General features: G+C 35.0%; 6 protein-coding genes across 8 annotated transcripts; 4 read left to right on the top strand and 2 right to left on the bottom strand.

Annotated features, from left to right (window-relative positions):
* Nucleotides 1-151: 151 nt before the first annotated feature.
* LOC105216838 (ovarian-specific serine/threonine-protein kinase Lok) lies at nucleotides 152-2,864 on the bottom strand. Its single transcript, XM_011191532.3, has 7 exons — nucleotides 2,559-2,864; nucleotides 2,216-2,373; nucleotides 2,055-2,163; nucleotides 1,725-1,996; nucleotides 1,457-1,637; nucleotides 1,150-1,384; nucleotides 152-1,083 (listed from the first exon to the last, which is right to left on the bottom strand). The coding sequence occupies exons 1-7, from the start codon at nucleotides 2,686-2,688 to the stop codon at nucleotides 774-776; spliced, it is 1,395 nt and encodes a 464-aa protein (XP_011189834.2). The 5' UTR covers nucleotides 2,689-2,864; the 3' UTR covers nucleotides 152-773.
* A 306-nt stretch (nucleotides 2,865-3,170) lies between these two features.
* LOC105216839 (coatomer subunit beta') lies at nucleotides 3,171-6,603 on the top strand. The gene is made up of 4 exons (XM_011191533.3): nucleotides 3,171-3,664; nucleotides 3,733-4,352; nucleotides 4,409-4,991; nucleotides 5,064-6,603. Exons 1-4 carry the CDS (start codon nucleotides 3,310-3,312, stop codon nucleotides 6,299-6,301), a joined length of 2,796 nt encoding a protein of 931 aa, XP_011189835.1. The 5' UTR covers nucleotides 3,171-3,309; the 3' UTR covers nucleotides 6,302-6,603.
* Nucleotides 6,604-7,699: 1,096 nt separating this feature from the next.
* LOC105216840 (interferon-inducible double-stranded RNA-dependent protein kinase activator A homolog) lies at nucleotides 7,700-11,306 on the top strand. 2 transcript variants are annotated; one of them, XM_011191534.3, is made up of 6 exons: nucleotides 7,700-7,858; nucleotides 8,011-8,297; nucleotides 8,542-8,903; nucleotides 8,972-9,257; nucleotides 9,581-9,718; nucleotides 10,284-11,306. In XM_011191534.3, exons 2-6 carry the CDS (start codon nucleotides 8,064-8,066, stop codon nucleotides 10,530-10,532), a joined length of 1,269 nt encoding a protein of 422 aa, XP_011189836.2. In that variant the 5' UTR covers nucleotides 7,700-7,858; nucleotides 8,011-8,063; the 3' UTR covers nucleotides 10,533-11,306. The 2 variants fall into 2 exon arrangements, with proteins under 2 accessions (XP_011189836.2, XP_011189837.2); XM_011191535.3 differs by lacking the exon at nucleotides 9,581-9,718.
* A 1,167-nt stretch (nucleotides 11,307-12,473) lies between these two features.
* On the top strand, nucleotides 12,474-17,135 carry LOC105216841 (nuclear pore complex protein Nup154). 2 transcript variants are annotated; one of them, XM_011191537.3, is made up of 2 exons: nucleotides 12,474-12,771; nucleotides 12,865-17,135. In XM_011191537.3, exon 2 carries the CDS (start codon nucleotides 12,870-12,872, stop codon nucleotides 17,082-17,084), a length of 4,215 nt encoding a protein of 1,404 aa, XP_011189839.2. In that variant the 5' UTR covers nucleotides 12,474-12,771; nucleotides 12,865-12,869; the 3' UTR covers nucleotides 17,085-17,135. The 2 variants fall into 2 exon arrangements, with proteins under 2 accessions (XP_011189839.2, XP_011189838.2); XM_011191536.3 differs by having other exon boundaries at nucleotides 12,474-12,775.
* Nucleotides 17,136-19,795: 2,660 nt separating this feature from the next.
* On the top strand, nucleotides 19,796-22,112 carry LOC105216842 (protein valois). Its single transcript, XM_011191539.3, has 5 exons — nucleotides 19,796-20,255; nucleotides 20,317-20,505; nucleotides 20,566-20,737; nucleotides 20,794-20,974; nucleotides 21,030-22,112. The coding sequence occupies exons 1-5, from the start codon at nucleotides 19,905-19,907 to the stop codon at nucleotides 21,208-21,210; spliced, it is 1,074 nt and encodes a 357-aa protein (XP_011189841.2). The 5' UTR covers nucleotides 19,796-19,904; the 3' UTR covers nucleotides 21,211-22,112.
* Nucleotides 21,809-25,044, bottom strand: LOC105216844 (uncharacterized). The gene is made up of 3 exons (XM_011191540.3): nucleotides 24,078-25,044; nucleotides 23,019-24,001; nucleotides 21,809-22,930 (listed from the first exon to the last, which is right to left on the bottom strand). Exons 1-3 carry the CDS (start codon nucleotides 24,718-24,720, stop codon nucleotides 22,055-22,057), a joined length of 2,502 nt encoding a protein of 833 aa, XP_011189842.2. The 5' UTR covers nucleotides 24,721-25,044; the 3' UTR covers nucleotides 21,809-22,054.
* Nucleotides 25,045-25,115: the final 71 nt, after the last annotated feature.

Genomic DNA, 25,115 nt, shown 5'->3' with positions numbered 1-25,115 from the left:
GCTTTTGTAGTTTGGCTTTTATTTAACAACTGTTTGATGTCTTTTCACTTTGTTCTACGGATTACTCTTAGAAATTGTTTATTCTTAGAATTATTTTTATTTTTTTTATAATTAAGCAGCTATGGAAAATTTAAAATATAACACAAACATGTCAAAAATTTAATCACTTTCGTTTATTAATGTAAATATTATTTTTTTCATCAACAATTTTAACATTTATAAATTGTGCTGGAATCAAAATAAATGGAAATATTTGGCACACAGGTTATATTATCACTTTAAGCCTGCATATTGTACGTTTTCAAGCAGTGATCTGTATAATTATATAATAAATTCAACTACTTTCAATTTGTATAGATTTAGACATCGAATGACATGTCTTCACTTTCTTGAGCACATACATATAAAATATTGTAAACTTACAGCTACTTTTTTGTATACATTTCTAAAACACATTAAACGAAACATAAAAACATATATGTATTATTAATTCTTTAACAAAAACTTAAGTAAACTCTTATATATACAGTGCAATAAGTAATATCAAAAAACTCGTGCATGTCAATTTAAGTATTTCAAATAACATAAAAAATGAAGTATCATTAGCCGTATACAGCAATACATTCAAACATTGAATAATTCAACAATAAAAATACATTTTTCTTAGACAATAATAAAATGCGTAATTAAACTGTGATACACAGTTTACACTGAAAACAGTTTGTAAAATACTCTCACTTAAACATAATATACATATAAAATATAATCGTAGTTCATCTTCTTGCACGTTTTGTAGGTGGTTGTAAAAAGTTTTCTTCTTCCTCGTCAATATCCATTGTATTTAACTGCATTAAAGCTTTTGCTTTACGTAACATTTCATTGTCTTTAAGCCAGCTGCTTTTTAGCACATCATTAACTGTTGGACGTTTTTTAGGATCAACAACCAACATTTCTTTTATAAGTGTGGTAGCACGTTGAGAGACCTTTCTCCATGTAGGATGACTAAAGCGAAAACGTCCGTGCTTTATTTGTTCGCTAGCAGGTGTACCAAAATCGTCCGAGAAGGGCAAAGTACCACTTAGACTAGTTAAAAATATGAAATACATAAAGCTAAGTGGATATTTCAAATATAAGCGTATAATTAGTTACCAAGTAAATAGCACAACACCAAGACTCCAAATGTCCACTTTTTTTGTGTAAGCCCCACGTCCACCGGTTTGTAGCACTTCAGGTGCTACATATAATGGGGTGCCACAAAGCGTTTTCATGACTGAATCATTTTGCACGAATTTACTGAGACCAAAATCGGAAACTTTTAATAAAGTTTCCTCGTTCGAAGTTTCCAGCAACACATTGTCAGGTTTTAAATCGCGATGACTTATGCCTAAAAGTATATATATGTATATTATTTAACTTTTTTTTTATCATATATAAATTAATAATAAATAAAGTTTACCTTTGTCGTGCAAATACTTAACGGCATGACACATTTGATAAAAAAATAGTTTGGATATCGGTTCGGTGAGATTTCTCTTTGTTACTATGCGATTGAGTAAATCACCGCCCTTCATAAACTCCAACACCATATAAACAGAATCTGGCTTATCAATTATATCATGCATTTTGATGACACAGGGCTGGCGTATTTTGAGATACAATTATATAATAATATAATATATATATTAATGCAAATTTTGTAACTCATTTTTATTAATTTTACTTACATGCGAAAGACTCTTCATAATATTCGCCTCATTAAGCACCTTTTCGGGATCATTGGAATTGGACGGTTTATTACGAGTGATAGCGCTGGATTCACTGAGTAGATTTTTCTTAACCATTTTCATTGCAAACTGCTCACATGAACGAATATCAAACACCAAACGCACCAAACCGCAAGCACCAGAACCCAACTTGCGACTCACATAATATGAACTTGTAATTTCTTTTGGCAAGCCTAATGCCTCATTTGGGCATAAATCTTTGAATACAAAGGCTGAAGAGACATATTGACAAAATTATGGTAAAACACAACAAAATTGTGTTAATACTACCTTTATTCGTAGGATGGCAAAGAGAAATAACATCATCGTTTTTCAGTATTCTTGTTTTGTTTATACCAATACGTTCACCATTTATAAATGTCCCATTACGAGAGTTGTCCTTTAAGAAAAATTATTTTAATAATAATAGCAGATTACGCATTTAAACTTACTTCAATATAAACGGGATTCGATATATCACAATTTTCCCTCTTCAATGTAAAATGTACTTTTGATATGCGATATAGTATTTTTTCTGGCAAATAATCCAGCGTTAACATTAAATTACAAGTTTCACCTCTTCCAGCTGTAAATTCGTCGGCATTTAAATCTTATAATAAAAGGATTTAATCAATTGAAAATGCAAAAAATTAATAAAAAATAATAATTTTTTAAGTAAAATAATAAAAATTTTTTAAGTAAAATACAATAAAATCTTTAAAAGTTTAAAGTAAGAGTCTTTCTTAGATAGTGTACCGTAAATGTATATGTTAATTTCTGCATTTAAAAACTTACCTATAGAATTCATTTTTATGTTCTTTCCATATAGACGTCCCCAGATTATATTCTCAATTGGTTGGCTCTGAGTCTGACCCCAAATACTAGAGGCTTGACTTTGGGTTGCAATATTAGCATGACGCGCCATCGTAATGATATGATAAATGCTAAGACTTAGCAAAATAGAAAACCACTAACGTAACAAAGAAAAATTTTGGTTCAGGATTTACTTCTATTAACACACTCAAAAATTATTTAAAGTTCAGTTATTATTTTCTAATACATCTTCGCGGCTAATTTCTTCATTTCAATAAAATGGGGAATAAATTCGTCCCTTTAATATTTCCTTTTCCAATATGCTAGTTGCCAGATTTGCACAAAATTCAACATATTTAAATGTCCCTAAAAATTATTTTTAATTATATCACATCAAATAGAGGAGTAGCTTATAAGGAAAATGTCACTAATTTCGCACTCGGAATCAAAAACCAATTAAAAAGTTAGCAAATATACGAAGACAATGAAAATGGTTTTTTTTCAAATTATTATATTTTATAGATGTATCATTTGGTGTCCCTTGTGTCACAACTGTATTTGATGCTGGCAACAACGATATTCTAACTTGACAGTAAGCTTTATAAAGAAACGTCATCCAATTTTCTCATATGTGCAAGTGGTGAAGAAAATTAGAATTCTGTTGTTTTAGAAAAGTTGATGACAATTTGATATACATTTAGTACAGTAAAATTAATAATATTATTAAAACAAAATGCCTCTCAAGTTAGACATAAAACGTCGTTTAACATCGCGCTCAGATCGTGTTAAATGTGTTGATCTTCATCCGACAGAGCCATGGATGTTGTGTGCTCTTTACAATGGCCACGTACACATTATGAATTATGAAAACCAACAATTGGTAAAAGATATCGAGGTTTGCGATGTGCCGGTGCGTTGCGGTCGTTTTGTAGCAAGGAAAAATTGGCTCATCACTGGTTCAGATGATATGCAAATACGTGTTTTTAATTACAACACCCTTGAAAAGCTCCATTCGTTTGAGGCTCATTCGGATTATCTACGATGCATTGCCGTACACCCTACACAGCCACTAATACTGACAAGCAGCGGTATGTGGTGTTGTTTATATGTTATTATATATTATATGTTGTTATATATTTTAAATATTTTATTACAGATGATATGCTTATAAAATTGTGGAATTGGGAAAAAATGTGGGCATGCCAACGTGTATTTGAGGGACATACACACTATGTTATGCAGATTGTTTTCAATCCAAAAGATAACAACACATTCGCATCGGCATCACTTGATCGTACAGTTAAAGTTTGGCAACTCGGTTCAACATTCGCCAACTTCACCCTCGAAGGACACGAAAAAGGAATCAACTGTATCGATTACTATCATGGAGGTGATAAGCCCTACCTAATTTCCGGTGCAGATGACAGACTAGTTAAGATTTGGGATTATCAAAATAAAACGTGTGTTCAAACTTTGGAGGGACATGCTCAAAATATATCTGCAGTTTGCTTCCATCCGGAATTACCTATTGTATTAACTGGTTCCGAAGATGGCACAGTACGAATCTGGCACTCAGGCACCTACCGTTTGGAAACTTGTCTTAACTATGGATTTGAACGTGTCTGGACAATTGCATGCATGCGGGGCAGTAATAATGTGGCACTTGGCTATGATGAGGGATCAATTATAATAAAAGTAGGTCGCGAGGAACCAGCAATGTCAATGGACGTAATTGGTTCTAAAATAATTTGGGCCAAGCACTCTGAAATGCAACAAGTAAGTATTTTGATACATTTAAGCGATATGACTGCTAAACATACATTAATTTGTAGGTCAACTTAAAAGCAATGGCTGATGGCACTGAAATAAAAGATGGCGAACGCTTGCCGGTGGCAGTTAAGGATATGGGCGCATGTGAAATATATCCACAGACAATAGCACACAATCCGAATGGACGATTTGTAGTTGTATGTGGCGATGGCGAATACATAATATACACATCTATGGCTTTGCGTAATAAAGCATTTGGGTCCGCTCAAGAATTCGTTTGGGCTCTGGAGAGCAATGAATATGCTATTAGAGAAAATAATGGAACTGTTCGCCTTTTCCGTAACTTCAAGGAGAGGAAGAGTTTCACACCAGAATATGGCGCAGAGAGTATATATGGAGGCTACTTATTTGGCGTTAAAACATCCTCGGGATTGGCGTTTTATGACTGGGAAACTTTGCAGTTGGTGCGTCGCATAGAAGTGCAACCACGTCATGTTTTCTGGAATGAAGCTGGCACATTGGTGTGTCTTGCTACAGATGAATCTTATTTCGTGCTGTCCGTAGATACAGCAGCCATAGCGGCTGCATTAGAAAGCAAGGAAGGACTCGAAGACGACGGTATCGAAAGTGCCTTCGATGTTTTAGGTATACTATTTCACTTGATATCTATATTTTTTGTAGTAACTATTGTTAATTTGTTATGCCTTTGCCTTTCAGGGGAAGTCAATGAAGTTGTAAAAACCGGTATTTGGGTTGGAGATTGTTTCATATATACCAATTCTGTAAATCGTATTAATTACTATGTCGGTGGAGAAATCGTCACCATATCACACTTGGATCGCACAATGTATTTACTTGGCTACGTACCAAAGGACAATCGCTTGTATTTGGGTGATAAGGAACTAAATGTTATCTCATTTTCACTTTTGCTGTCCGTACTCGAATACCAAACCGCTGTTATGCGTAGTGACTTCGAACGGGCTGATCTGGTATTGCCCACTGTGCCAAAAGAGCATCGCACACGAGTCGCACATTTCTTGGAAAAGCAAGGTTTTAAACCGCAGGCATTGCAAGTATCCACAGATCCGGATCATAAATTCGACTTGGCATTGCAGATCGGTGAATTGGATGTGGCATTGAAATTAGCACGCGAAGCTGAAAATCCCCAAAAATGGTCACAATTAGCTGATGTTGCTTCGCGTAAAAATAACATGCAGCTTGTAAAAGAATGCATGCAGAAAGCGAATGATTTCAGTGGTCTTTTACTGTTGGCCACATCATCAGGTGATGACAAAATGTTGGAAGAAGTTGCCGAAAGCAGTTCAAGTCAAGGTCGTCACAATATAGCATTCCTCTCCGCATTTGTGCGCGCAGACGTACAACGTTGTTTGGACATTTTAATTGAGACAAATCGTTTACCCGAAGCCGCATTCTTTGCGCGTACGTACATTCCCAGCCAAATGTCACGTGTAGTGGAACTTTGGCGCGAAGAGTTGGCTAAGTTCAATGAGAAAGCTGGTCAATCTCTCGCTGATCCAGCGAAATATGAAAATCTCTTCCCTGGCCTTGGCGAGGCGCTACGTACCGAAGAATTTCTGCAACAAACACAAGCAAAAAAGTTGCCAGCCACTGCTGCCGCCAAAATACCACTCAATATTGAACGCAATCCTATCGAGGAAATGCACGCTGCAGAGCAACGTGGTATATTTGAGGGTAACGGCAAACCGGGTGTGCAATCATATAAGAAGAACGATGACTTTGAAAGCGAAACGTCGAACGCCGCCGCTACAACTTCTGCTGCTGCATCTGTATTAAATAAATCATCAGATGGACTGGGTAACGATGGTGACGACATTGACGACGAGTTAGACCTTGAAATTGAGGGAGTGACATTGGACGATAACATTGATACGACAGATGTGAATTTGGATGATGATTTTCTTAGCGATGACTAAGTCGTGTGCTATCCATACACATCTTGCATAATACAAGAATTCATTTAGAAACTTATTCCCATATATGAACTGTTTATTGTTTATTAAGTTTTTTTTTTCATTGAGATAGTGTTTCTTCATTCTATGTAACAGTACTAATGTGGTAATATGTATGTCTAATATTTTTATCAAAGCGAAATTTAGATATTGTATACACACATACGACCCGTAGCGATACTACGCAATTATAAACATTGCGCAAATTTTTAAGCATTCTGTATAAATTTAATGTAATAAACAATAAAGGAAATACTTATAGCAGACATTTATGTTAGTCAAAACGTTTCTTTTTTATTTTATACATTATTTTTATACCATTACTGAATATTTTATACCAGAGTTACGTTGTAGGGGTAAACAACTTTCCGTTATTTTTGGAAATATGGAGTTTTTATCAGAAAGAAAATGCTACAAATTTACCACAGGCGTGTGCATGTAATTCAAAAAATGCTGTGTTGTTGTTATACTCTTCCAACATCAGTCGGGTCGGATGAGTAACCGAAACGGATACAGATTTTTATCCGTTCAAAAGCTGTCAACTCGGTAGCATTCATCATATTATTTTGTGAAATATTTTTTACCGTTACAACAACAAAAATTTTAAATCACCTGGGGTGGTCAATCGGTAAGATGATTCACAATATGAAAAACAAAATTTTAATAATGGAAAATAACCGTTTATAGGAGTTCAATGTTATTATATGTAAGTATAAAAACATAATACTTCCAGATACCTGTTGTTTCTGTTGCTTTGCTTATACCCTGCTTTGTGGAAGGAGCAATCGGCAATCTAACCCTGGTCCTTACTTCATAATTTGCTCAATTTAATAAGCTTTGTTAATATTAATATAACAATTCCCTTAATGGTATATATGGTATGTATATATATACTAAAAATTATATGTTTACAAATACATGATAAATTAATATGTCCACTTTGACAGTTATTCCTCTAGGAAATTACAGAAGAAACATCTAAATTGTTTCGTAATCAGTAATTCAATCAAAGAGAAAATATTTAAAAAGGATTATAGTTTTCGTAGGCATATGCTCCTTGCAGGAGTAGCAGAAACAAATATATAATATAATATAGTTTTCGCATCCATATAAATAAAATTCTTACAATTTTGAATGAAATTTGTTACATATAGTAATTGGAAAAAGTTTTCGGACTACTCAAAGTGGAGCGTTAATTTCTGTTCATAGATCAAAGAATTATTATTTATATAAACTTTAATGTAATTTATAATTCCATTTTGTGGAATTCACTTAAAAGTTTTGATGTAAAATAATATATAAATAAAAAAAATTAAATTATCACATAATCGCTTACATGGTTACCCTGGTGTGAGTTGTTACGAATGTTTCGTTTCTATCAATAATAGGAACAATTTGCTTTAAGTTCACTTTTTCTCTACGTCTCGTGGGGAAGGATTTTGCTGCTCTTTATTTGAAGATAAATTTAATGCAAATTATAATTTATTTTTAAATAAAAATCAGTGCAAATCACAACAGCAGGTAAACAAATCTATTATTACCGTCAACATATAATTCGCTAGACAATTTTCATATGTGTCGTTCTATAACTGACATTCGAAATATCGATTTTTCTTAGTTGATTGTTTGTTGTACGTAAGTGTGTGTGTGAATACATTGCTTTATTTTTTCAGCTATTTTCAAAATAAAAATTCATCTATAAAAAACAAAAAAACAATAAAATAAAATGGATAACATTCAGGGAAATGAGCATCAACCACAACAACGTTCCGGATTTGCACCGCGACGACAATATGATGATCTTGGACCGTCGGTGCTTACCGGTTTGGATAACATAACAAATGGTCATATGCAAACTCCAAAAATCGAGCTGGCATCGAGACCCATGAAATCTAAAAAGGATAAAATAGCAGATTTAACTGCTGCAACCAGCAAATTAGCTATAGAGGAGTTAAGATTGGTAAGGGCAATTTAAAATATTGAGTTATTGAAATAATTTATTTTGTGATCAGAAAAGTTGTTGCTTCAAAATATTTATAAACACAGGAGTTTTTGATATATCCTTTTTTATTGACAAATAACCTCCTGAAAAAATATTATGCTAAATTAATCATTTCGTTAATTATAGTTTGACTATAGCATTTTATTTCGAAAAATTGTAAATATTTTCGTCTATGGATATAATAAGGATTTTTCGTTTTCAGACCGATAGCAACGGACTCGCTATGAAAACACCGGTTTCCATTTTACAAGAGCTCTTGAGTCGCCGTGGAATAACTCCCAACTATGAGTTGGTACAAATCGAGGGTGCCATTCACGAACCCACATTTCGTTATCGTGTCGCTTTTAATGACAAGGATGTGCCCTTCACAGCAATGGGCGCGGGACGCTCTAAGAAAGAGGCTAAACATTCAGCTGCACGTGCACTAATCGATAAGTTAACTGGAGTACAGTTGCCCGATGCAAACCAATCATGTGCTGGAGTTGGAATTGCTACAGTAATTGGTGGTATTACAGCTACAAATGTAGCCAACGAAGCCAATGCAAATGCAGTTGGAAGTGGCGAGTATGTTCTCACATCCTAATGGGAATACAAAGCTAAGCAATTTACTGATGGAAATTTCTTTCTTATAGCGGAGCCGACAAAATTGTGGGAAATCCTATAGGTTGGTTACAGGAGATGTGTATGTCGCGTCGCTGGCCACCACCAACTTATGAAACCGAAACTGAGGTCGGTTTACCACACGAACGGCTTTTTACAATCGCCTGTTCAATTCTTAACTATCGTGAAGTTGGAAAGGGCAAAAGTAAGAAAATCGCCAAACGTCTAGCAGCACATAAAATGTGGACTCGCTTGCAAGAAAATCCACTGGACAACAATCAGATATCGGAGGCAATGCGTAACGATCTCGACGGTGATGTAAGTGACTTACTCTGTGCTAAGTGCAATGTGTTAGGTATTCAAATTAAAATGAAATTCGCTATGATAAATTTCAAGTCACCATATGAAATTTGTAAAAAAAGAATGTGTTAATGGCTAATTTATTAAAAAAAGTGATTTTTTCTCAGTTAACCAATTATTATGCTCATTTGTCGGGTATAGGTAATCGGGAGTACCGTTTTATACCCGACTACGATTCGACACTCTAAAACATGTCTCCCACAATTATTTTGGGATATATTTTAAACAGTAACAATAACAAAAATTGACCGCTGACTTGACATTTCGCTTTCTCGTTACAGAATCGTAACTGTTCTAGCTATTATGGTGATTTGAAAGATATCACTGTGCCTACATTAACGAGCCAGCATAGTAATAAGGTCTCACAGTTCCACAAAACACTTAAAAATGCTACCGGAAAAAAATTATTGAAGTTGCAGGTGAGATGCTTACAGTTATGGTGTAATCAGTATATTATTAGAACATTAGGTGAAGAGTTCAATGATAATGTGTTTTTTAATAACATTATTTTCAGTGACTATTTCCATTTATATAATTTTTTTTATTTATGTGTAAGTGACTTGCAGTATGTGTAATAGAAGGTGAAAATACATACATGCAAATTATAGGCTCAGCACGAATTATTTTTGTTGTATTATCTCATGGTAAACAAACTTGTTATGAGTAATTAGAAGTAAAAATAATAATTCTTGGTGTTTTACATCATGTGCAGAGATAAATTAAAACTTGTGTTAGATCATATCATTATTTGAACAATAAGAATTTATAATTTAATGAAATTAATTATTAACAATATGTGATACATATACTCTGAGATAAAATCTAGTACGAATCCATTCACAATATTTGGTTTGTTTGTTTTGTTTATAACTTAGCTTTGGTTAGAAAAAAATGTGGAATATAAAATAATTATAACAAGACTTTTCGAGTTTTTAGGCAGTCAAACAGTGCTAAAACTCTTAATTTGATTCTATATATTTGCAGAAAACGTGTCTAAAAGGTCCCAAAATTGATTATGTCAAGTTATTGTCGGAGATTGCCAATGAGAATCAGTTTGAAGTTACTTATGTTGATATAGAGGAGAAGACCTTTACAGACCAATGTCAATGTTTGGTTCAGCTTTCCACTTTGCCGGTCGGTGTATGTCATGGTTCTGGACCAACAGCAGCTGATGCACAGAAGCAGGCTGCGCAAAACGCATTGGAATACTTAAAAATTATGACAAAGAAATAAATTTGATTGATAAAGTAATAACATTTGGCAGTTGTAAAAGATATACAATCTTATAATGAAAAATCAAATATAAGATGGTAGTGCTAACAAACATTTGATGTCCAGTGTCTACAAAGGTGAAATTTTTAAGTGTATTTCTGCTTAAGGACGGGAGGCTAACAGCATTGTTTAAAAAAAGGAAGAAGAATTGGAAATTTTCAATGTTTTAATTTCAAACTAAATATTTAATTGTAAAATTATTTTTAGAAATAGTCTTTGTTTTCCATCGAAAGACAATTTTCTTAATTATAAATAAAGCTAAAATTGTATAATTAAACATTTTGTTGGATGAGGTATTAAAAAATAAAAATTATAATTTCATTGCATTGTTATCAAACCGAATTATAAGTTTTTAATATACTAAATCCAATCATTAAATACAATAACAATATTATACAAAAAAGAAAACAAAACAACACAAAAGTGAAAACTAAAGGGTTAAAAAATTATATATGTATGTATGTATATAATTAAAAAAATACACAATGTTTGTCAGAAGCTGGTTAAGGATATGACATATGAACATGAGCAAGACATGGCCCATAATAAATCGCACTCACTTTAAAAAAAACACATTTTTTTATTATATATATATGTGTTCGTAAAGAACTGTTCGAAATCTGCAAACTATATACAAATTACATATATATACAAGATCACGATATGGACACAATAAGAATTAGTTTTAATATTTATTGAAGAAAAATTGAATAAATTACAATTTCAGATAATATACATTAATGTATTTAAATGTTTTTATTTACTGATGGTTCGTTTCCAAGGGTAATGGTAGCATATTAGCCAATCAACTGCATCGATTCTGATAAATTAATATGTTTATAATGTATGATCAACAAATTTGTACAAGCGAACCTATATATATCTATATATATTTTTTAAAATTTTATATCTCGTTGTTTGTCCAGGATTGGCGCCTAAACTACCGAACCAATTTTAATGAAATTTTGCACACATCTGGAGTTTGGTCCAACTTAAAAGATAGGATAGTTTATATTTCAAATTTTTGTCGCAATGTCCATCCATCTGTCCATTCGGTCATTCGGTCAAGCGATAATTTGAATTGCAATCTAGATCTATGAGATTGTATTGTAGATAGGCAAAACCAGACAAATGCAAAAATTAAAAAAAAAAGAAGTTAAGAAAAAATTAGACTTTTGCAAAAAAAATCCGGAAGGATGTTAGGATTTGCACATTTTTCGTAAGTGGAAGTGGTCACAGCTCAACATCCGTCTTGCCGACCTATTTGGTCAAGCGATAGTTGGATCTGGATATCCTAATATAACTTAGCTCAAACTTAAACCTTGATACTATGATAAGGTTAGTATTCTTGATGGCCAAAATCGGACTTCTGCAACGACTAAAAAATAGTAGTTAAACAAAGAGGGAATAATAAAATTCGGAACACATGATCCGGGTACGGAAAGGCATATATGGTTTATTGTTTGATAAATTGGCGAGAAAAAACCAAAGAGACAGTTTTGGTATATTATATATATTTTTCAATAAACATAAAAATTTAATAAACTTTCACTATTCGAATAGTCGACAACGAACGGTTAACCGAATAGTCGGAAAAGAGCGGTTAATCGAATAGTCGATGACTGACGACTATCCGGATACCGCAAACCGAATATTATTATTCGAATAATGCCCTATCCAAAATTAGGAGAGCTTCGAGTTTTTAGTAATACTATTTTTTATTTTGTGTTTTTATAATGCCGGTTACTATTTAATTTTAATGTCATAAATAAAAAAAACTATCAAAATTTAATAGTTCATTAAGTTTATGACGCCTTTTCGCAATTGTCTCATGTATTGCTCGCAACTGTAGTTATTACTACACCTCATTCACAATAGATTAATATTAAAGCAACCTTGTTAATATTTGGTCTCAATACAGTTTTCGCCGGTGTGGAGATATTTTGTGGGATTCGCGGCAAAACGAGTGCGAATGTTTGGTCTGATATAAAAACAAAAAAAGTGCTTTTAAATATTCGTTTCTAGTTTATGTTTATTAGTGATAACCCAATTGCCCAAACATTTGCTTTAAAATATATGCTTCTGAGTAAGATTTAACAACATCAACCGGAACACTTACAAGCCTTTCGTAACAATATCGTTTTGCACGCGGGAAATTCCTATTCCATACATCTATTCATTCAGTTTATGACAAATTAAAGTAGGTAAGCATGAATTTTGTTGAACATTTACATATATGTATATATAAATTCTATAAATAATAGTATATCATTAATATTTTATTAAATTTTAGGTAAAATGCCGTCGATTAGTCCAATAGATTTCTTGGATATGGCTGGAAACATATTAGAGCGAATGGACATAAGAGATAGTTCGTCTCCGGGTTTGCTAGATGTTAAAATAAATCTTACAGGAGTAGCACAGCACGGTTTCGCAACAGCAAGTGGACTAAATGATTATGATTATCAAAATATTTCAAGTTTATCAATGGGCCCTAAATCTGCGATGCAAGTACATACGATTAATAAAATTCCAATTCCTTCTGAAATTTTAGAACATTTTAAACATATAAAATGTCATTGTATGATGGGATTGTTTCCGGAAATCGGCAGAGCATGGCTAACTATTGATTCTGAAATTTATATTTGGACATATGAACAAGCACGAGATGTTGCTTATTATGATGGACTGAACCACTTAATTGTGAGTGTAGGTTTGGCAAAGCCTAAACCCGGAGTGTTCATCAACGATGTGAAATACTTATTAATTTTGACGACACCAATTGAAATTATTGTTTTGGGCGTTACATTTGCAGACACTACCAAAATAATTTCGTCTCCCATGCGAAATATGCAAAGCACTACAACCTTTGAGGAAATGCAGCTTATGAATAAACCAATTTTTATTTTAAATTCAGATAATGTTGCTATTAATGTCGTACAGTGTAGTCAAAGTGGACGCATTTTTCTCGGAGGTCGAGATGGCTGCCTTTATGAAATCGATTATCACGCTGATTCTAGTTGGTTCGGAAAGCGTTGCAAAAAAGTAAACCATTCTCAGAGCATGGTATCAGCGATGGTTCCAAGTTTCCTTAAACTGTTTTCGGAGAATGATCCCATTGTTAAAATCGTAATCGATGATAATCGTCAACTATTGTATACACTAACGGAAAAAGGTTCTATAGAAGCATGGAATATGGGAACGGATTGTGGTAGTATGCGTCGCATTGCACGAGTATCACAAAATGAGATTACACAACGCGCCAGCAGCATATTAAAAACTGTCGATAATTCAATATTCACTAAAATTAAATCAATTTGTCCCTTATCAACCGATGATAGTCAAAATTTAAATTTACTCGCCATTACGCAGAGTGGTGTACGGTTATTCTTTGCTACAAGACCTTTAAGTCCAGCACATATTCCCAACCAACAAGCTCAGCTACAACAAACACAACTTTCGCAAACTCTACAAATGCATACTACTACTAATTACCAAACCCCTGGATCTCCTGGAACGCCTACGTCCCAGACGGCACAAGACTGTAGTAAACCACAAGGCTTATATTTATATCACGTTCGTCTGCCACCTGGCTACACGCCTAATACCACCATTAATAAGCCAAAGCAGGTACATTCGGCATATTATAGTGAAGGTACTCTACTATTAGTATCAACGTCACAGCAAGACCAAGATCATTTATGGTCTATTAGCTCAGCACCATTTCTTAGTCGACCATACTTGGCAGAAGCGACCGCAATGCTTAATTTAGACGGAATCGTATGGAGCTTATCTGAAGTACGAGATAAATGTGAGTCAACTCTAAACTCAGTTTTGCGCAAAGCGAAGAAACCTAAAAAAGTTGTGCTGTTAACAAATCAAGGTGCTCATATTATCGCGCTATTGAAGCCTGTCGATATACTACAGCAATTGTTGACGGCATACAATGGTCCTCATAATGAAGCTGTTAAAACTTTCTTTCAAATACAAACTGAATGTGAGGCGTGCACAACTTCATTACTCATAGCCTGTTCAGATGAGTATCGTAACACAGATTTGGCATTATGGGCTGCGCAGGCATTCCTACTATACGGAGGAGAACCATATTATCACTTTCAAATGCTTGCAAATACACAAGCAGGAGCATCAAAAATGAATCCTATGAATTCCCCATTAGGTATTGGACATCATGGTATTGACCGTAATTCGCCACAAATGTTTGTATCAACACCGATGCCACATGCCGCAGGTGGTGGCTATCAAATGGCACGTTCACCACAATTACCACTTTCAGTGCAGCAGTCCCAATATCCATTAAGTCCAATACCTGGTCAAGATACAGGTCACGATGGCCTGATTGTCAATGACTACTCTACGGTTATATATTCTGCAAAACATGATGGTCTATATTTGTATGTTGCTCGTCTGCTACGTCCAATATGGAAGAAACGTTGTGTTGACGCAAATTTATGCAGTACATTAACGCAGGCCGATTGTACTTTGATTTTAGATGATTTGTTTTCACTCAAAGTATTCATGGATGTTTATACCATAAATGAGTTATCTGGATTGACACGTAATACTTACTCCACTCAATCGAACATTACAAACGGTTATAGTCATGTGCTATCCTCTCACAATCAACTAACACCGCACGATCAAAGAAATGCCACGGAGAAAGCCCAGAACGAAGAGAAACAGTCTCTGAGTGCTTTATATCAATTGGTTAGACATGTCTGTGAAATAATGTCATTGTGGAAAATTTTGTGTGAACATCAGTTTCAAGTACTTGCTTCTCAATTGTCAAAAGAAGAACAAACAACATTGAGTTCCTGCACATTTCGCGACCTTACACTCACACGCACCGAATCGTGTGCTTTACTAATAGCCGCCTTAATTAATTCATATCTCAAAGATAATGCAAGCGTCAGCATAATATCAGCGAAATTGCGGGAAGTATGTCCCAACTTATATCGCCATGAAGATGCTGTCACTTTTAAGGCAACTGAAATATTGCTTTCTGCTAGAAGTTGTGAAGCATCCGAAGGAAAGAATGAAAAACTTAGAACGGCTCTACAGCTCTGTAAGGATGCTGCACCCAATTTACCTCTACAAAACATTTGTCAACAATTTTCAACGGCTGGTTTTGGTGAAGGAGTTATCGAATTAACTGCAACCTGCGCCGCAAAAATTGATCCAGAAGAATATGGTATCCGTTATTATAATAGTGATGAGCCCACCGAAGACAGTGAGGGTTACACTGCGTATTCCGCACGCATGTCATGCTACAAAGAAGTCCGTTCGATGTTAGAGACTGTCTATCAAAATCATTGTAATGCTAATGAAACACAAGAATTCGAATTTCAACGACAAATGTGTGATACCAGTGAAAACAGTTTTAGCGTTCAAATACGCAAGTTAGTGCATTTGGCTATACAAATAAAAGACCCACTACTGCATATAACTATATATCAATGGTTGATGGCACATGATATGATTTCAGAGTTGTTGGCGTTACCTGAGCCAAGTCTAGGAGAATTTCTGCGTCGAAATGTGGTAAATAATCCTGGAAATTTGAACCTAGTCGATCTCTTGTGGAAATATTATGAAAAGAATGGTCGTCATGCAGAAGCTGCACATATTTTGGATAATTTAGCTAGCACTCAAAATGAATCCATATCACTTGATCAACGTATTGAATATTTAGCGAGAGCAGTAATGTGCATGCGTAACGATAGTTCGGGATTTTCTATTGCTAATGGTATCTTGCTAAAAGAACTAGAGGATAAACTCGAAATTGCACGAGTTCAAAAATGCATATTGGATACATTTTCCTCATATGTAACACCGGATCACAATATATTGCAGGCTATAGAAAAGCTAAATTTTACATTGTACGATATAACACAACTTTATCAACAATTTGCTGATCCGTTTGACTTGTGGGAATGTAAACTTACTATACTAAACTGTTCTCATCACAATGACCCGTTGTTAATTGAAACAGTTTGGAGTCAGATTATTAATAAGGCTGTTGACGGCGTGGGTACTACGCAGGAACGATGCACACGCTTGTTTACCAAGATAGAATCGCTAGTTAAAGAGTTTCGAGAGTCTGGTCACTGTTTTCCATTAGCCTTTATTATACGTGAGCTTGAATTAAAGGCATGTCAACTGCGCTTTCCAGAGGGCATTGTACCTGACAAGCTGGTCGCTATGAATATAGATATTGATCTTCTAATGGAATACTACTTCAGAATGATTTCAATAAACGAACGTGTTTGGGCAAATGAGGGCAATGAATGGCATTTGGTACAATCCTCCATACGCGTTGTTACCTTGCTATGTGGGCAAATGCGGTCTATGTGGCATCGTTCTAAAGGGCGAATTGTTGGAAAAGCGCAGGATATCGTATCGACTTGTTTAAGTTTCTGTTACCAAAAGCCTGATACTGAAAAACTGCGAAATACACTCAAAACATTACAATGCCAATTGCAAGATAATTTATTGTAAAGATTTTAAATTTTTTATATCATTTATCAAAATAAAAATATAAATTAAAAATGTGTTATTTTTTTTTTTTTGTAGTATGAAACTCATTTTCGTAATCTGGGATTTGGTTCATCGCCAAGCTATAATCTCCCAATTTGCTCACTTAATTAGCGTTATAAAGCTTTACTTTATATATGGGAGCTAGGGGAAGTAGTTACCCGATTTTACCAATTTTTGACACCGAAGCTATTATTAGAAAGAAACCTCTGAATTTATCTAAAATACCCTACTATTAAATGTTTAATAATTATTGACAGCATTTCCGAAGGAAAGGGGGTACCAGTTTTCAGCATTCATTTCATTAATATATTACATAGGCATATGTTGGAAAAATCGCGATTTCATATTGAAATTCAGCACAAGGTATCCCGTTTTCGATGTGAATTTATTATACTAACATTTTTATTTCATCAAAAAATTCCAAATAAGAAAGTATTAGTATAAATACATTTAATTTCATTGTTGTGTTATTTCATTGTCACTACATAAAGCTAGTATTTAAATGTAATGAAAACGCTAAATAAACATAGAGGTGACTGACTACAATATTTCATCGAGAGAGTGCTAGATTTCGAGATAATTTCCCAATTTCACCATGAGAAATAAATAGGAAGTTTTAAATAGTAATTATATATCCAAATAAATAGAACAACTGAAGTATGTTATATTAATTTTCCGAAAAAATTTGTGTTAGAAGATATAAAAATGTGCATATGTCTATTATAACGACTATTTGAACCATTTTTACTTCAAAAACATATTCTGTCTCTGCAATACTATATTTGCATAGGTAATGATTTAATACTAGATTTATGAAAACCTATTTAATGCTTAAAAATTCTTAACATAGAGACATTAGTTTTTAATTATTAGCGAACAGTGGTGTAGTGCCGTCTCATCCGATGTTGACATCGTCCAAGCTTCTGCACCATAAAGCAGGACGGGAATGATAAGCGACTTGTAGAGTTTGATTTTGGTTCATAGAAAGAGGACTTTATTTTTCCATTGCCTACTCAGTCCAAAGTAGTACCTGTTGGCAAGAGTGATTTCGAGGCTGACATTGTTAATGCTGGTTCTCAGGTATACGAAGTTATCTACGACTTCGACATAATTAACGTCGCGATTGTTGCTTCCGATGATATCAATATCATCGGCGTATGACAGCAGCTGTACACTCTTATAGAAGATTGTACCCTCTCTATTTAGCTCTGCAGTTCGTATTATTTTTTCCAGCATCAAGTTAAATAAGTCACACTATAGTGAGTCACCTTAAAACCTCGTTTGGTATCGACCGGCTCGGAGAGGTCCTTCCCAATCATGACGGAGCTTTTGGTGTTGCTTAACGTCAACTTACAGTTATTATTAGTTTTGCGGGGATTCCGTGCTGTCGAAAGCAGCTTTAAAATCTACAAAAAATTGGTCAGCTTCTTAAGCTCTTCATACTCACGCATTTCGGCCTATTTCTTTTTTGTCTTCAAATGCGTCTCGCTTCCCTCTTCAGCTCTCGGTATCTACCCCATTCCTCACATGTTGTGGTCGTTTGCAACGTTGCGATGTAGGCAGTCTAAGGAGCTCTGCGAGAGGCAATCCTCATCGTACCAGCTCGTTTTTTTGTCGTTGTCGAAATCCAATTGTTTCGGCTGCCGCGGTGCCCAATGAGTTTGAGATGCCGTTCCACAGCTTCCTTATACCGAGATGCTGATGAGTGCTCTCAGAGAGCAGGAGTGCAAGTCGAGTAGAGTATTTATTGGCTGTCTGTTGCGGTTGCAGCTTTTCTACGTCGAACCTTCCTTGTGTTTGTTGACGGGCGTTCTTTGCTGCACAGAGGCGGGTGCGTATCTTCGCTGCAACCAGATAATGGTCCGAGTCTATATTTGGTCCTCGAAGCGTACGCAAGTCAAAAACACTGGAGACATGTCTTCCGTCTATCACAACTTGATCGATTTGGTTATGCGTGTTTCGATCAGGAGACAGCCATGTTGCTTGATGAAATTTTTTGCGCTGAAATCTGGTACTACAGACGACCATATTTCGGGCCGCAGCGAAGTCGATCGGCCTCAGGCCGTTTGGCGATGTTTCGTCATGGAGGCTGATTTTTCCGACTGTTGTGCCAAAGACACCTTCTTTACACACCTTAGCGTTGAAATCGCTAGAAAGTATCTTTGGTCACATCGTCCTTCTCTTCCGTTGGGGCGTTGGCGCAAAAAAGCGATATGTTGAAGAACCTCGCTTTTATGCGGTTTGTGGCTAGACGTTCATCCAACGGGGTGAATGCCATAACTCGGCGACGGAGTCTCTCTCCCACCACAAATCCAACACTAAATTTGCGTTCCCTTATGTGGCCGCTGTAGTAGATGTCACAAGGACACATGCCCTCAAATCATAATCCTCATCCGAGGCTTTCGTCGATTTTTCATTGGTACTTCGTTTTTATGTGGTGGGTCTCAAACCCTACGCACAACCACAGAAGCGGGTTCGCCTTATCACTTTAGCTCGCCTTGGTCTAAAACAGGAAGTCGTGAGCTGGTTGAACCATGTGGAGAAGAATCGTTTCTGGCCACTCCCAAGTGAATGACAATCAAAAACACCTAATTTACCTGTTTACGTATCATTACGTTTCTCATAAGCTTTTCTTACTCAATTCTAAAATAATACAAATATGGCAACTATTTGTTCTTGCCGGCTATTATAACCTCTAATAGCAATCAAAACAACTCGTATTTCCACAGTGAAGTATTTCTTTAATCGTGGATTATAACTAAATTACTGACCAAATCAAAAATGTTTCCTACAAAGCATGGAGTGATATTCCGAACACCGGAACAACATCAGCCACCAGATGACATCAGCATTGCAGGCAACACATATTATCCTAATCTGAATTCTCGCGATTATGCCAAACGACCGCTGAATCGTCATATTCGCATGCACAAAGCATGGGAATGCATATCACTTAATTCTGAACAACAAGCCGTTATTGCCACCAACAAGTTATCGGGCCGTGAGTGGTCAGGATCCTTGTGGGGATTCGAAGAAATTGGCAATGGTAGTACGCTGAAGCCATCGAAAGCTACCTACAAACTTCAATGCCAAACATTAGTTTCCTGTTTGCGTTTTGTTTCGGATAATATTGTTGGTTTAAATAATTTCAATAATTTTCATAAAATAAATATGGTTTATTTTTCCTTTTTAGTTCATTGTTGCTTTGCGATCAGGCCGTATACAGGTATGGTCTACAAGATCGGAGGTGCGCAATACACAAATACCCTACTGTATGTTCTTGATAGGAGAGAAATGTGAGCATATGCGACCTGTTATTTGTATGGATGTAATGAAGAATGTAGATCATGCAGCAACTGGCAGCAAAGATGGCACATTAAAAGTAAACACCAAACATAATTCTAATTTAATTTTTAATTTTAATTCAATTTAAATTTGTAAGGTCTGGGATATGGGTTCTGCGGATTTATTTTCCATACACACATTTCGATATGCACACACAGATGTAATTACAGGTGTTGCAACTTCAAACACAGATGCTTCAGTATTTGCGACCTGCTCTTTTGACCAAAGTACCTTACTTTGGGATGATCGATTAACAAGACCTGCAATAGGTAAATATTTGTATATTATAAAATAAATGTAACATAATAATATTATTTTAATATAGCTCTGTATGAAAAATGCTCATCACGATTTAAAAACTTGTCATGGGCAAAAACCAGTGATCATCTGATTTATGTAGGAGATGAATCGGGTTTTCTGCATACAATTGATACACGAGTGCCAAAAGAATTTTTGCAAACCTCTAAATGCTTAAATAGACCAATACATAAAATTGTTCCAAAAGAGTAAGTAAGCAGCGATTACACTTAAAAATATATAATGAATTGTTTTTTTTTTTAGGAACATGATTGCTCTAATAGGAGACACAAATTTGGTTAAGATTATTAATGAGAATGATTATAGTACGATCTATGAAAATGCTGAGTCGGAACATTTCGTGCGGGATGCGGTTTGGCGTAAAGATTCTGATCTGCTGACAGTTGGCTATGAAGGCAGACTGCGTATACATAAGATACAGTAAATAAATTAGATCTCTTGGTATTCGACTAACCGATAGACGTAAGTCGTCGACTACTTGATGAACCGCTAATTTTCGAATATCTGGTTAACCGTTCGTTGTGGACTATTCGAATAGTACGAGCTCATTCATTTTCTTATTTTTATTGAAACTGAAGTGACTCACGAAAAATGGTGCGGAAACTTCTGAAAATTTTATATACGCGCACAATTTACTTTTTCGCAAATTTAGAACAAACAAAAATTAAAAGGTGTTGGATTTCAAATTTCATTTATTCAAATACTCGATTAATATTTATACGAACGGTTACTAACCGGATATTCGAATAGTCGATTTTCAGGTTATTCGAATAATTTTAGGAGCTCTAAAATAAATATTTAAAAAGCAAATTGTAATTAATTTATACTTTTTCTCTATATGTCTATATCAGAGTTAGCGTGGACATATTTAGTTAATGTGTACTAATAAGAAATCCAGTACTTTAATATTATATTCCAGCAATAACATTAAAAAAACAACTTCGTAATCTTAAAGATGCTTCGAAATTGTTAAGTACTCAGTTTATATGAAAAGAAAATTTGTCATGTATAAGAAAAATCAGTTTTTAACTTTAAGCCTTCCATTGTTATAATTCGCAGAATTTTTTATTTACAAATCAGAAATTTCAACATATACGATTAAAATATAAATATAAAAAACTTAATACAAAAATCTATAGTAAATGCATTGGAACAAAGAAACTGCATAAGTGAAAATTTAAGGCAAACACATCACTCGCCATTGAAATGAAGTAATACAAAAGCTTTATTTGTACCATGTACGTCTTTAACTTCTCAACAATTTAAATTTAGTTCATCACAGACAAAACGCACTGCACGATTGATTCCGGTATATCTAACGGCTTTTCACACAACTCTCCCGTTACTTTATCCATCATATATATTTCGTTTACGACTTGATCGGCATTGTCAGGGTCTAACGTGGAAACCAGCACCAAAGATCCATCTGCCAAATCCATCAATATTTGTTGAATATCACACTCGTCTACTTCTCGTTGCGAAATTGATGACGGTGTAGCCGGCATTACATCCATTACCGCTAAACTTTCCTCTGCGCCTTGCAACGTATTCACTGTGCCATCATCTAAATCGACAAATGTTTTGCTTTCAACTCGTGCCGCGGAAGATTCTGAACAATTGTCCTTATTTGGTGTAGTTAATTCATTTACAGGTGGTGTTGCATCACAGCTTGTTGGTGCTATAAGGTTTATAAATTCCTCTGCCATTGCATCTAAATGACTCATCATATCCAAGTTTCTTTCAACATTTACTGAGCGCATTTCATTGTTAAAGGAATTACTTTCGTTAGTAAGATGTTCAGCTTTAACTGTATAGTTTGGTGCAACTTCAAGTTTCACAGCTGCGATCTCACTTGATTGTGTTGGCAATGGCATTGTACCACACTGCGGTTGAACTGGCAATGCTTCTTCAGAATTATCGTGCAATAATCCCTGCTTTGTTTTCAGTTTTTGTTTTTGCTGCCGCGCTACTCCCGTTTCATTGGAACTTGAAAGTGATGCTCTTGATTTTTTTGCGCTATCAGTCTTTTGCTTTTCACTTGCGTTAGATCGACGACTAAGTTTTCGCTTTACAATGTTTTCATTTTCATATATATCATCGCCGTTTTTGAGTGCACGCGCCGCTGTACTACTGTTGATTTTTACCTGAATATCGGTGAGAAGCATTATTATAAATTATAAATATTAAAAATTATGAAGAAAATAAGCATTTTCTATGTAAATTGTTCCTAACCTTTTTAATGGTTTTGGCCTCTTTTTCGTGAATCTCCTTCCAACGCTGTATGGCTTCTTCTCGCTCCCTTTCTTCAGTCTCTAATTGCGTTTTTAAATCGTCAATGTTAAAAAGCTTCGGATACAACAAGGCCTTATTGATTAAAGCTAAATTATTACGTTCTTCTTTCTTGAATTTTAGTTTCAAATCCCGTCTTGTCCGCTTGGGAAATAATTGGCACATGAGTGAAAAATCGGTTCCTACCGTTTGTAAACAACGATAAAACTTTATAGTCTCTTCCGGTGGCCAATCCTTTGTGCGTTTTTGACGCTTATAGAAACCGTTCATCCCAGTATTTTCATCAAGAAATATAAGTGAGGAATTTGCTAGTACTTTGCGTGCCTCTTGTTCTGCAGTGGTTTCAATTTCTAAAGTTTTCTCATCGAGAATTAGGTCGCCATTTGCGTTTAACTTAAGTTGTGGCACAGGCATAGCGTTATTTGTTCCATCAGCTATTTCCACTTTAGATTCTGCGTTTGTTATTATTTTCGTATCACTTTCTTCTATTTTAGGTTCTTTCTTAATAGTGGAAATTGTGTTACGTTTCTCCATGGGATTTGTGACAGGATTGTAGTAGATTAAATCGAACATTTTTAAAGACGATTTATCTAAATTACCATTTACAATTCGTAACGATACGTCACGCCTGGAATTAGTACGATTATTATGTTCGTCATTTTTTCGTAGTTTTGATGGTGGTACGAAAGAATCTGAAAACGCCGAACAATTGGATTCTGTGCGTATGCGACTAAGTCCCATTGCAGGTGTGAATTTGTGTGGAGTATAATGGTGGTGACCCATAGCAGAATGTGGTGATTGAGCCATTGAGGCCGAATAATGGCGCTCTCTCCTATGCGTTATTGGTTGCATCTTCTGGGAATTACTTGTTTCTAAGGTTTCAGTCACCACAGTTGGTTTTGGATGATCTGTAGGCATATCAAGAACTGATGCAAAAAAAAAGTAAAATAAATAGTAAACAATTAAACAAGTAATTATAAAAGTAGATGTATATAAACTAACCTGTTGCTTCGTCTAACGAGCTTTGTGAAGGACTCCCCATAGCTACAAGACTATTACGCCTTGGAAATGTAGGTACTGGACGTATTCTTTGTCGCCCTTGTTGCTTTGTTGGCAGTGTACCATAATCACTGGTCGTTTTTTGCATATCCGATTGTAAAATACTCTCCTCCATATCAGAGTAGAAAACATCATCGGACCCGGTATTTGCCGTAGTTTGACTATTACTGCGTACATTTTCAACACGAGCGGGACATTTAAATGAAGAATTGGATTCTTCTACCTTGTTTTCTGACTTATCTTGAAATATTTCATTACTCTCATTATTTTCTGATATATTGTCGGACGATTGGTCTGCTTTTGCAATATGATCACTGTTAGCGTTGAGTTCATTCGCATCATCCGTTTGTTTATTCTCTATAATTTCAGAAGAAATACTTTCGGTAGCATTATTCGTCTTACTAGCACCATCAGTTGTACTTTTCAGATCTTCCAAATTATCAATTTGTTGATGAGATGACTTTGCATCCGTTGGTTTGGCACTTTCAACGGCAGATTTTACTACATTTTCAGATTTGACATCCCGAGATTTTCGCTTAGTTGTTAAAAGCGCAGCCGCTTTTATACGAGGTCGACGCATAGCCATGGTAATGGGTTATTGTTTTATAACAAGCAAAATATGTTAAATCCTTTCAAATGATTTGATGTGAATACGTAAGCACCAACAATCTATAATTCTGCGAACACGTTGTTTAAAGTGTGTGTTCACAAATGGTTACAATTTTCGACGCTGGATTTTATCTTTTAACAAATCATCAATATAAGACCTGATCTTTAATTTATTTTCGCTTCCAAAATCCATTGCAAATCTCAACAGAAATGCGTTAAAATTATAAATTTCTGAAGGAATAGTCTTTAAGCTGAATCGGTTAATTGATTGTGGCTATTTTGCCAACAATGCAGCGAATATTTGGAAAAATAACAGGGTGACTAATACCATTTATGCCAATGAATAACTGATCACTTTTAAACAGAAATGCA

Source organism: Zeugodacus cucurbitae, chromosome 3 (genome assembly GCF_028554725.1).
Source record: "Zeugodacus cucurbitae isolate PBARC_wt_2022May chromosome 3, idZeuCucr1.2, whole genome shotgun sequence".
Taxonomy (NCBI): domain Eukaryota; kingdom Metazoa; phylum Arthropoda; class Insecta; order Diptera; family Tephritidae; genus Zeugodacus; species Zeugodacus cucurbitae.
The sequence above is the reverse complement of the archived record's forward strand: the minus strand, read 5'-3'. Positions and strand labels throughout refer to the sequence as shown.

What these genes read in the sequence shown, in the direction of transcription:
- LOC105216844 (XM_011191540.3), bottom strand. Translation starts at nt 24,720, where the DNA reads ATGGCTATGCGTCGACCTCGTATAAAAGCGGCTGCGCTTTTAACAACT. An exon ending in CTCGTTAGACGAAGCAACAG is followed by an intron (nt 24,002 to 24,077) that starts GTTAGTTTATAT and finishes TTTTTGCATCAG; the next exon opens with TTCTTGATATGCCTACAGAT. An exon ending in AGGCCAAAACCATTAAAAAG is followed by an intron (nt 22,931 to 23,018) that starts GTTAGGAACAAT and finishes ACCGATATTCAG; the next exon opens with GTAAAAATCAACAGTAGTAC.
- LOC105216840 (XM_011191534.3), top strand. Translation starts at nt 8,064, where the DNA reads ATGGATAACATTCAGGGAAATGAGCATCAACCACAACAACGTTCCGGA. An exon ending in CTATAGAGGAGTTAAGATTG is followed by an intron (nt 8,298 to 8,541) that starts GTAAGGGCAATT and finishes TTTCGTTTTCAG; the next exon opens with ACCGATAGCAACGGACTCGC. An exon ending in AAAAATTATTGAAGTTGCAG is followed by an intron (nt 9,719 to 10,283) that starts GTGAGATGCTTA and finishes ATATATTTGCAG; the next exon opens with AAAACGTGTCTAAAAGGTCC.
- LOC105216842 (XM_011191539.3), top strand. Translation starts at nt 19,905, where the DNA reads ATGTTTCCTACAAAGCATGGAGTGATATTCCGAACACCGGAACAACAT. An exon ending in GTTTTGTTTCGGATAATATT is followed by an intron (nt 20,256 to 20,316) that starts GTTGGTTTAAAT and finishes TTTCCTTTTTAG; the next exon opens with TTCATTGTTGCTTTGCGATC. An exon ending in CATAAAATTGTTCCAAAAGA is followed by an intron (nt 20,975 to 21,029) that starts GTAAGTAAGCAG and finishes TTTTTTTTTTAG; the next exon opens with GAACATGATTGCTCTAATAG.
- LOC105216841 (XM_011191537.3), top strand. Translation starts at nt 12,870, where the DNA reads ATGCCGTCGATTAGTCCAATAGATTTCTTGGATATGGCTGGAAACATA.
- LOC105216839 (XM_011191533.3), top strand. Translation starts at nt 3,310, where the DNA reads ATGCCTCTCAAGTTAGACATAAAACGTCGTTTAACATCGCGCTCAGAT. An exon ending in AGCACTCTGAAATGCAACAA is followed by an intron (nt 4,353 to 4,408) that starts GTAAGTATTTTG and finishes ATTAATTTGTAG; the next exon opens with GTCAACTTAAAAGCAATGGC. An exon ending in AAGTGCCTTCGATGTTTTAG is followed by an intron (nt 4,992 to 5,063) that starts GTATACTATTTC and finishes TTTGCCTTTCAG; the next exon opens with GGGAAGTCAATGAAGTTGTA.
- LOC105216838 (XM_011191532.3), bottom strand. Translation starts at nt 2,688, where the DNA reads ATGGCGCGTCATGCTAATATTGCAACCCAAAGTCAAGCCTCTAGTATT. An exon ending in CATAAAAATGAATTCTATAG is followed by an intron (nt 2,374 to 2,558) that starts GTAAGTTTTTAA and finishes TTTTATTATAAG; the next exon opens with ATTTAAATGCCGACGAATTT. An exon ending in TAAGTATTTGCACGACAAAG is followed by an intron (nt 1,385 to 1,456) that starts GTAAACTTTATT and finishes ATATACTTTTAG; the next exon opens with GCATAAGTCATCGCGATTTA.